Source organism: Limulus polyphemus, unplaced genomic scaffold (genome assembly GCF_000517525.1).
Source record: "Limulus polyphemus unplaced genomic scaffold, Limulus_polyphemus-2.1.2 Scaffold2161, whole genome shotgun sequence".
NCBI lineage: Eukaryota > Metazoa > Arthropoda > Merostomata > Xiphosura > Limulidae > Limulus > Limulus polyphemus.
Window position 1 is genome coordinate 159,524 of NW_013667771.1, and position 11,890 is coordinate 171,413.

General features: G+C 35.3%; 1 protein-coding gene across 1 annotated transcript in view; it reads right to left on the minus strand.

Moving 5' to 3' along the window:
* Positions 1–11,890, minus strand: part of LOC111087445 (Down syndrome cell adhesion molecule-like protein 1 homolog) — an 80,155-nt gene that overhangs the window by 31,778 nt on the left and 36,487 nt on the right. The window contains exon 11 of the mRNA XM_022394082.1: positions 4,678–4,920. Coding sequence (XP_022249790.1) covers positions 4,678–4,920 — 243 coding nt within the window. The remainder of the gene's footprint in view (positions 1–4,677; positions 4,921–11,890) is intronic.

Genomic DNA, 11,890 nt, shown 5'->3' on the forward strand with positions numbered 1-11,890 from the left:
GCAGATTGCGAGTTGGTCTATAAAATGAAATTATAACCTCTTTAGACTTGTATCAAAATTCTGTAGATACAACCTAAAATCATATTTGCCCTACCACTAGCAACAGCACATTGCTTGGATGGCTTTAGAGACTAATAAACTATTACACCAAGATCCCTTTTCTTCATAACACTGTTAAGGTTATTCCAATCCAAATTATGATATCCCACATGCATTATCTTGCATTTATTATAATTGAAAACCCATCTGCCATTCATTTGCCCAACTCACTAAATGATCTAAATGTAAATCAGCAGCATCCTCTTCACAGCTAGTACACTCAATACTTTAATATCATCTGCAAATTTAAGTAACTTATTGACTATTCCTTCATATGTATCATTGATGTAAATCAAAAAGAGCAAAAGTCCTAAGACTTAGCCCTGAGATACCCTACTTGTGACATTAATCCAGTTTGACTGAACTCCATTTGTAATGACCTTCTGCATTCTTCCATCCAGCCACTCTTCTATCTAATTTGCTAACTTATCCCCCACATCTACAGAGATAATTTTTTTACAAGCCTTTTATGTGGCACCTTGTTAAATGCTTTCTGGAAATCTAGATACACCAAATCATTACCATTACCCTCATCTACATAAGCAGTAACATTTTCAAAGAATGTCAAAAGGTTTGTAATGCAGGATTTTTCCATCAGTAAAACCATGTTGACTATCCAATAAAATTCTAAACTTTGTTAAATGACTTTGCAAGGCATATTTTAACAGACTTTCCAAAACTTTTCCCACAACTATAATTACTGGGACAATTTTTATCACCTCCCTTGAAAAGAGGAGTTACATTAGCTAATTTCCAATCCTCTGGTACCTGCCCACTATTCAAGGACTGACAAAAGATAGTTGTAAGTGGCTTACATATCCAATCTTTAACCTCCTTCAGAACCCTTGGAGAAATATTATCTGGCCCATGTGAGTAACAAAAGCATTAAAAATTTTCATTTCAGGTTATGCCGTGTTACTGTTTAACTGTGGATATGTTTTTGTCTATGTTGGTAGTCAGAAACATGACATATCTAAAAACAAGTTGCATAACCAGAGGAAATCCACAAAGAAGAAAATTAAGGTATTTTTAAGTATTAAGAACATATATCAGAGGAAAATCGAACAAATCTCACACATAGGTTTAGCCTTAGAACATAAATTCAACTCGTTAAAAAGAGGATTTTGAAAATTAAAAAAACAAAAGTCTAACACTCATACATTTCCAGAGTCTTTCAACTTTGCAAGCATAATCAGAACTTAGCTTTCGTGTTTTTCCAACAAAGCAATTTAGATTTTATACCTTGAATTCATATGCTAGGTTTTTAACTTCCATCAATGCTGTTTTTAAAACCCTGGTAAATGAGTAATTAAAAGGTTATGATATTAATTATTACATTTCCAGGGTAAATATACAGTGTAAGTTCTTCTTTAATTAATCACAAGTGAGCTAAAAATATATTTCATCTTTAAGTACATTCTAATGATTACATAATAAACAGAACATGTCAAGTGTGAACTTTAAACTATTGTTACTAGAAGCTAAATTGATTAATTTCAGCCTAACATTCAATTATGTCATCCAATTCAGTTTAGATCCTGTACAACAATTCATCACACTTGTTTAGATTAGAGATAATTACTTGTTAATAAACATGGACATTCATAAATAAAGAGAAACAAAAAGCCTTAAATTACTGTCCAAAGAGGCAAACTTTTATACTTTTACATGTAAAGCATGTTTTTCTGACATTTTATGTGATGTCATTTTACAAACATCTGTGTATTTTTATAACAAACTAGTCTAATTATATAGACATCTTAAAATTTCTATTTTATTCATATTACAACATGGTTTTTGTTTTATTTTAAACATATATGTTGACTCTAAGTTAAGCAAACATTTTATTCTATCATCATCATATAAAAGTAATTTCAACCTAGTTTTCACAGATCTCTTCATAACACATGCAGGTAAAGTAAGAAATTGCACATGCAGTAGTCCTTGGTAGATGCGACCCCTCCCAATAATGACTTCCTTTTAAACACAACTTCTTTTATTTTACATTGACCTGACCTTCCATGAACAACTTCCTGACAGATGCAGCATATGACTGTAATTTTTAGGCAGAAGGTAGAATAACAACCTCTCTATAGCAAATTTTGTTTCAATAAACATGTATAAACATGTTGTGTTCAAATGTGATGATGAGGAACCTACTTTCTAAAAAATAAAAGTTTGGAGATGGCTTGTCAAGGTAATGTAGAAATATTATTAATATATATTTATGTATATTTATTGTTAATATATATTTATGTATATTTATTATTAATATATATTTATGTATATTTATTGTTAATATATATTTATGTATATTTATTATTAATATTCATCATTCCAAAAAGATTATGTCTTCCATAAATACAAGTAGCTTACAAAGACAGATGAATATATATATCCAGTATAAAACAAAGAGGTCACATGACTGGAGACTGCTTGACAGCTTAGTATAGGTATCTTAGTACCTTTAGTATAGGTATCTGAGGTGTTGGTTTAAGGTGGGACTGTTTTGTTCAATTAAAATAGCTTCCTTTATCCTGCGTTTATTGAGGTTTGGTTCTTTGTTTAAAATTACAGTGTTCTGTATAGATATATTGTGGTTTTTTGAGTTGCAATGATGGTAAACATAGCAAGGTTTTTTTATTATGTTCAGTGAATCTGGTTTCCAATTTTCTTCCAGTTTCTCCAATGTAGAATTATTGCACATTATTTTATAAATGGATACTAAAGTCATTATTAAATAAAAATTAAATAGAATCACACGTCATAAACTTAACAAGCTAGTGTTTGATTGGTTCTGTGATGCTAGAGCTAAGAACATTCCTGTTTCTGGAATGTTTATCCAAGAAAATGCTTTAATGTTGTCAGTTGAATTCGGGCTAGATGACTTCACCACCTCAAATGGGTGGTTGGAATGCTTCCAAAAATGACACAACATTTCATCAGCCATGTTATCTGGAGAAGCCACTGATGTTCATCAGGAAACAGTAGATGACTGGTGCAGCAGACTTGCATCTATATGTGAGGGCTATACATTAGAAAACGTTTTCAATGCTGAAAAACCTGACTTATTTTTCCATACCTTGCCAAATTGGTCTCAAATTATCAAAGGTGACATGTGGAAAGGTGGAAAAAGTTCAAAGGAGAGAATTATAGTGTTTTTAGGCTGCAGTGCAGTAGGGGAAAACTGACTCCTCTCGTCATTGGGCAGTCTCCAAATCCTTGGTATTTTAGGGGATTTCAGACATCATTGTTACCAGTGATTTATGATCCAAACAAGAAAGCCTGGATGACATCAGCCATCTTCAGCAATTTGTTGAAGAAAATCAAGAACAAAATGAGGCTACAAAACTGATCAATTGTGATGTTTATTAATAACTGTTCTGCACACCCACCTATGAAGTTTTCAAATGTCAAGCTCATTTTCCTGCTACCAAACATCACACTTACAAACATGTGATGGTGGTATCATAAAGACTCTGAAATCAACTTATTACAAGAAACTTCTCTTAAGAAGTACAAGGCATAGAATGCTAGTGATCTTGCTGGTCAAGTCAACATACTCAACACAATATATGCCTAAGACTTAGTCCAACAAGAGATGATTCAGAAGTGTTTTGCATGCTGTGGGTTCATAAACCAGATATTGCCAGATACATCAGAAGACATTGTCACAGACAACATCGAGCGATTAATGCAAGGGACATCCTTGGAAAAGTTCTTCTCAGGTAATGACAATACTGGTACCACTGCAGTATTGAATGAAGACTAGGCACCCACATTAACGAAAACTGAAAACTATGACCCCAACAACCAAAGATGGCAGCGAAGATAATGAACCAGAACCCAACCCAGTGATCTCTGTGGCAATGGTAGTTAGATACTTAGAAGAAATTTGAGATTGTTCACTGAAAATGAATAACAAAATACTTGTTGATATCATATCTGCTAAACTCATGAACATTCAAAGTGACTCTGTTAAATGTGCAAAACAAATAAAGATGGATGAATTTTTATGAAATAAATTTGGTCTCAATTTGTCATATTTTACAGGTATGAAATAAAAATGCGACACATGTATGTTTTATGAAATAGAGATGTGATTTTTTACTAAATAAATGTGATCAATAAATAAATTGTTTAACATAAAACAAATAAAAGAATTTTAAGTTATCTTTACTGAATTGTTATCCATCATAATTATTATTATACCAATTTGCTACACCATTTGATTATCTATACAGCATATAAACAATTATGCTCAAGGCTTGGCAATAGTGACTGCCATAGTGTAAACTCAGTCATTTTTTATCTGATTATTGATCCTTTGAATAACAACTTCTTGTCAGATACAACTTTTTTATCATGGTAGATAGGTCAGTCGTATCTAAGATGAAGTACTGTAGTTGAAGATTTCAGAATGGTAAGGAAATGATATCGTAGAATGTAAAAACACTTTTCTCCTTTTTTATATTTTAACTTACATTTTCTAATGCAGACAAGTGCATCACCAACTATATAATAATTTAGATTATAAATTACACACGAATTGAACAATTCAACCCCACATATACTTACTCGGAATGCCAAGAGCAAAACAAGCACCTTGACGTCGTTCATTGGGTTTAGGAGGAGACCCAGTGAATTGACGAATTCCTGGATCTGTTGCTTCTGATCCACCAGTTGTGCCACTGACAAGACTCAGGCCGCGAACTTGTTCATAGTTCGAGGAAGGAGGTGGGTGCCGACGAGCATATTCATAGGCTCGCATAAGCTCTTCTTGATTGGAAGACCCTGAGGTAAGGCTATGGCTATTGGGTGCTGGTAATAAGAGATAAAAGCCTTGAAGTAAACATATAAGAGTTAAAAACTGCAATAAAAATCCCTGGATGAAGGATTTCCATTACTGCCAATAGCTTTGGTAAAATAACAAAAGTCCTGGAATAAAGAAGTTAGAAAATATAATGGGGATATATGCATGAGGTAGGTACTTAGGAGGTGTAACATAAGGAAAAAAAACTTTAAAATAAAGCTATGGCACTGTTTAACGCTATTATAATGAAACAAAGTCCCAAAAAGAAAAACAATAGAACCAGTGACAGCTGGAAAAATGAAATTAATATTCTGTGATAAGGTTATACCTGTTAAAAGCCAAACTGTACAATAACAAAGCAAATCTTACATTTAAAACACTTTAGCAGATTGACATTGGCTTTTTTCTACAATTATAGGTAGCTTTTGGAAGTTATCAAAACGTGTAATTGGATGGATGTTTACATAATACTCATGGCTCCTGAGATTAGACTACAACCATTACTAACATAATATCAAAACATGATGTCAGGATAGAGATATGAGAGCTTGAACAATGGGAAAACAATCTAATGTGCAAATGAAAAGATTGTAATATAAGTTAACTGTGAGAACTTCTAAGAAATATAGAAAGCTCCTGTTCAACCACTAGAATTGTTAGGTATCATTTTAACTGCACAGAAAGACCTATGATAAAAGTTATGGCCATATGCTACATATACATGCCAGTAGGTGAAGGCTATGTCGAGGACAACAAAATGAAAGTCTTATGAGACAATGGGTACAGCAGTATAAACCAGTTTAGTATCTGATGACCAGATGATGGACAAAGTACATCTAGGTGTATGCTGATTGATGGGACAGTGAGAAAGTTTCCCACAGCAAAAATAAAGGTGGAAACTACATACTATGGGGAGGACCTAGAGGCTATGTATATGAAGGCACCCATCTACAACTTGGTGATTGGCAATATACCAGGCAGTAAAAGTTTGCAGGAACCACATAGAAAGGAGACTGATGAGACATCTGCAGTCACCACAAGAGCTCAAGATAAGAAATGCTAACAAGACATCAAGCCCCTGCAAGTCCTGAATGTACATCTACAGGAACTGAAGGAAGCACAGAAAAATACCCTTCACTGCAGAAACTTTGGGACAGTGCCCAGGAGAAAGTCGAGCACAAGACAAGGGGGAAACGGATTTGGATAAAAGAGAATCAGATTGGTGTGCTGTACCAGATCTATCAGGGCAGGTCTATTGTAGAAGTTAAACAGATCATAGTACCAACACAATACTGAACTTAAGCAATGAAGTTGATTCATAAGTCGATTCTGGGAGTATGCATAGGAGTAAAGAATATGTCAGACAGGATCACCAGCAACTTCCATTAGTTCAGGTCATTGAAGACATGACTAGATTCTGCAAGCCATATGACATCTGCCTAGTGGGAAGGTAGCCAAGGTGCCACTGGGTGAAATGCATCTCATAGAAGAGCCATTTAGTAAAGTAGCTGTGGACTTTATCAGACAATTAGCACCTCTATCTGACAAAGACAACCAGTACGTGCTAACAGTAATTGACTATGCAACACATTACCCAAGAGCCATGGTGTTACCGAAGATAAAGATGGAGAGAGTAGTAGAAGCCCTACTGGAAGTGTTCTGCAGAGTAGGCTTTTCAAAAGAAGTATTGAGTGACAGAAGGACTCACTTTACCTCAGAACTGATGCAAGAGGTTTACAGACTCATCAGTGCTAGGCAGCTCTTTACCATCCCATACAATCCCAGATGTAATGGACTTTGTGAGAGAATCAATGGAGTCTCAAAGAGCATGCTGAAGAAGAATGCCAGGAGAGACTACGTCACTGGGATTGGTACCTGCAGGCCAAGGAGCTTCACAAGCGAGTAAAAGATTTTCACCCTTCGAATAACTGTATGGAACAACAGTATGAGGTCCGATGCAGATATTGAAAGAACTGTGGACAGGAGAAGACCTGTCAACTCACTCAAGAGAGTTTTTATGTAGCTTAAGGCATTCAGAAGCACTTCTATGATAAGTAGTCCAAGGATTGACATTTCAAGGTCGGATAGGAGGTCTTAGTTCTGCTACCCACAGACAACAACTAACTTACCCTAACATGGAAAGGACCTTTTGAAGAGCTGGAAGTGGTCAAAATAATAGACTATAAAGTGAAAGTGGATGGGAAGACCAAGATCTTTGATGTCAATCTATTGAAGAGGTACTTTGAGAGGAAAAAAAAGACCTAATGGGTGCAGCTATTGAGGCACAGATGGACATTGCAAGTGTAGTTGTCATAGATGCAGAACCTAAGAATGCTGGGTAGAGATGAGACATACAAAGACGTCAACATTAGTGAAAATCTGACTGACAAGCACAAGAAAGAGCTACAAGATCTACTGTGCCAGTACACAGATGTCTTCACGAACTGCTTCTGCATAAATTTCTGGAAGCTGAACTATGTGACAAAGTTTGGCTCTGAACCTATGGCCAACAAAGAGGTTATCATGGCAAAACTAGATGTGGTCATGTTTTTTACCAAGAATGGCCTCAGTAAAGGTTATTGGCAGATCCTGATGGAGACAGAATCCAAAGAGAAGGCATGCTTCATGACACCAAATGGATGCTATCAGTTTAAGTGGATGCTATATGGGTTAGTCAACTCAGAAGCGACATTCAGCTGCATGATGAGGAAGATGTTGCACAAAACCACCAACACTGATCAATACAGTCAGATGGGAAGACTACCTGAAGAAACTCAGAGAGCTATTCAAGTGAGTGATGGCAGCAGATCTGAACATCAGATCATCTAAGTGCTATATTGGTTGGACTTAGTTGGACACAAGGTGGACGATCAACAAATAGCCATGGAGGAGGAAAAGCTAACCTGCATATAAATACAACAGCTCTGATAACCAAGCAGCCTGTCACATAGTGCTAGAGGTATAATACCAAAAGTGGAAACATTTACTTCAGAATTCATGTTAATTATGTGAGTGTGAGAAAAAAAAGACTGGGAAATTAAGTTAAAAGTAAATTATTTCTTCAATGTAAAGAAAAATAAGTAATGATGAAATCCCACTTCCGAAATTAAACTATTAAAATCATGAAAGCGATTCACACGAAGAGCACCAAAAGAAAAAATGTCTAAACACGAGTACTGCCAAACAAGAAGTGATACTATAGTAGAAATCAATAGAGGGAGTCACATGAATCATGAGAGTATGTCACACTCGTATTCATGGAGGGTTGATGCAAGGTGATTTGCATGAGAGACACAATGGAATCAGACAGTTCCAATGGAGGGGAGATAAAAGGCTTGTGGCATGTGTAAAAAAAAAAAATTTGGATATAGAGGGCAGCACTGAATGAGAACAGCTATTTATGTGACAGGAGGTAATGTACCATATCAGAAATACTACGTTTGTAAAAATTTCTAACAAAGGGATAAATAATCTGATGTAAGGATCCAGTTCTTACTGTTATAGGCCACCTGATCAGAGAGATGTGAGCAATGTGAAATTGCATAACGAACTCAAAGTTGTCAGTAATAAGAATACTGATGTAATAACTATGGGAGACAGCATTTTAGACATATTTATTGGGATTGTATAGAGTCAAGTAGTGTGACAGAAATTTATCAAACTGATTCTGGATGGCTTTCTATACCAAACTGTCAAAAAGTCAACCACTCACAGAAATATTTTTTTTTTTGGGGGGGGGGCAAAACATGTATGTAGGGGATCAGCTTTTACAGTGTAAGTCAACAGACTAAAAGAATATGTGTTATTTGTGCTTAAAGCAAACATAAATTTTCAGTTGAATAAAAATATTTAGTTTAACTACAATGTTAAGCTTACATCATAATACATGCAATTTTTGTGAAATGTAAGGGGGGAAATCCCCCCTCTTGCCCTTTTCTGCGGGTGCCCATGAATGAGGGTATGATTGCAAAGTATTGAAGTGGAGTGATCATTGCATAATTATGTTTGGTTTTTTTGCTACATATTGAAATAAAATTTTCTCATAAGCCCTCATGTACTTCCTAATTTCTTTTTAACCAAATCCCTACCCTTAATATAGTTCTATAAATCTTCCAACTTACCTGTCCATTTAAATTTCTTTAAATTTATATTTTTAGTAAGCTAGTTACGTTTGATCTTTTCTGCTGTCCTCTTCCTCTTTTTATGAACATGCCTATCCTGAATTAAAAGCAAAATATTTTTAAATCTTTCCTTTTCCACATCACTTTTAAACTCATTATCCCAATTCACTAATAATAAATCATTTCTTCTGGCTTTAAAACTTAATTAGGATCTAAGATTTCATTTCTTTCCTTCTCAGATGTGTATTTAAGCCCCTCTTATATAGTCTTTGTCTGAATTCTCTTTTTTATTTCTCATGCTTTACTCCAATAGCCATCAATTGGTACTGGTGAAATGCTTCACAGTTCATAGCCTGTCACATTCTCTGCTTCCCTCCTCCTTTTCAGTCTGCATAATTAGATGAACTGTGTTTTAGAAGTAAGTCTGCCTGTTTCGAATTTTACATTTTTAGATTTAGAATTAATTTCAAATCAGTACATACCTCTAAAACATATTCCTATCCATGACTGTGAGATTTGAAATTTCACATCATGACTGAAAACGAAATCTGACTTTAGCCTGAAGGTAGAGTGCAAATAGTCCATGAGTCATGTGGAAGGTGCAACTACTGCATTGCATCAAGGACATTCATAGATCATGTGATGTTGAGTAAGAGAGTTCTACTCAACAGGAATAGGCAAGTTGTGTTTCAGAGGTAAGTACCTGTTTGAAATTCATCTTAATTCTTAAAACATAAAAATTCAATATGATCAGACAGCTATTGGAGAGTACCTGGCACTTATTAACACTACATGATAATTAACAATGACTGATTTGTTGTTGTTTAAGGACACTCAGAAGATGTACTCTTCCCAGAAAGATACATAATTGCACAGAAAGCTAGTATCTGTTACACTAGACCTGGGGGAATTATTATATCTGGTCCACCACAATTTTGTGTGGGATGTTAACCAGGGATGGCATTAACAAGAAAGACATACAGCTATGCGAGATATCAAAGTACTCTTTAATGTGGAAGATTCTTGGTGGATATTAGACCATTCTATATTTTAGTAAAATAAGACTGGGTATAATAGCCTTCTTCATCCATACAGAAAGGACAAGCAAACAAAACTAAGTTAGGCCTTTTTCATGAAAGAGATAAATGTGAAAGGAAGCCACCTGTTGAGGTGTGGGAGAAAAATAGGAAACAGAGAAGACACAACCCCCAAAAAATAGCCTAATGGGGTTGGTACACTGGAAAAGGAAGAATAGTGGCAAGACTTTGCTAAACTATGAGCAATGTTAGATGAGAATCTTGTATGTTTGGCAGAAGACTGGATAACAGCCAACTGTGAAGATGTAGATGTCAAACCTGATAGTACATGGAGGTTCGATGTAAAAAGCTGGACCAAAGGAGAAGAGGATCTTCCAGAGAGGGAAGGCATAAAATATGAAACCATTATTGTGCTGGCCAAAATGGAGCTATAAGAAGATCTCAGCAAGGTGCAAAAAAACTGGTGAGTACCAGTGGAAGAAGGTTCAGAGGAGGTTAGGTATAAAGGAAGAGATGTTTCCAACTTAGAATCAAAACATCCAGAATGTTCTGAAGACAACTGCTTGAAATGGCAAGAGCATTAATCATAGGATGACTGAGGCAAAAACACACTCAATGGAAAATGGACAGATAAAGAGCATATTTTGGTAGAAATAACTCAACAAGCCGTTAAGAGGGAATCTGCTAGAATGTTCATCATACCTGACATATGACAAACATGAAGGTGAACATTGTGCGAGTGAAGTCACAGTAATGAGAGACAATCCCTTAACACAAATTGTGACCCCTTATAGTTGATATAAGACTACAGTGGAATTGTAAAGTTTGACAAGATGTTTGATGGAGAGACCAAAGTTTGAGAAGATTGATACGAGATATATCCTCAAAAAAGTGTGCAAGTGCTGGAAATGTGTTGATCTCCTAAAACCACACCCAAACCATATATGAAGAGATGAAAATCTATCGGTGGGGAAGGAGAACCCACAAAGGTCAACCCCCAAAACAATTAAATTTAGAGGAAAGCAACACTTTGTATGGAGCGTGGTATATGCTTGGAAAATAGACGATAGCTCAACTGGCTGGGACACTAAATGTCACTGAACAGAGCATATGTAGAATGACTTTAAATAGGAAAGTCACAGTTCCCAAAGTTGAGATTATGTCTATTGCTGTAAGTATGGCACATGTAATCTTGTGTTCTTTCAACTCTAATGCTTGAAGAGCCAGAGAAGGTTCAAGAGTCCCTTAAGAGATAATAGGGATGCCTTTATTTAAATATCCATTCACATTGAAGAAATGCAAAATGTTAGAAGTAGAAGAATGAGAGGCAGGCATGTAGCTAAGGGTTTTGAAAGGGGTTATAAGAGTTCACTTGAAAATTATAGGTTAGTTCGTGTTATTTATGTAGTTGGAAAATTTCGACAGGGTATTATAAAAGAAGCATTATAAAATTATTTAGTAAATATGATAAAATAAATGATATTCAGGGTTCAATGCTCTGTGGTGGACAGTACTCAAACAGCCTACTGTGTGGCTTTGAGGTAAAAACAAAATATCATATGTGAAAGCTAACATAAATTCACCAGAAGGAAGACTTGCCTTACTAAATTATTTTTATTGAGGATGTTACTTTTTATCTGGATGATGAAAAGGGCTTAGCATTGATGTACTTAAATTTTGAAAAAGGTTTTAACTCTCTCAATACGGGCGCAGTCAATTTGACTGACCATGTGACCTTTTTGTACTCGTTTTAAAGTCTGTATAGATTTAATACTTATAACTCTCAATATAGTGTGTATATCTTCATGAAATTTGGCAGT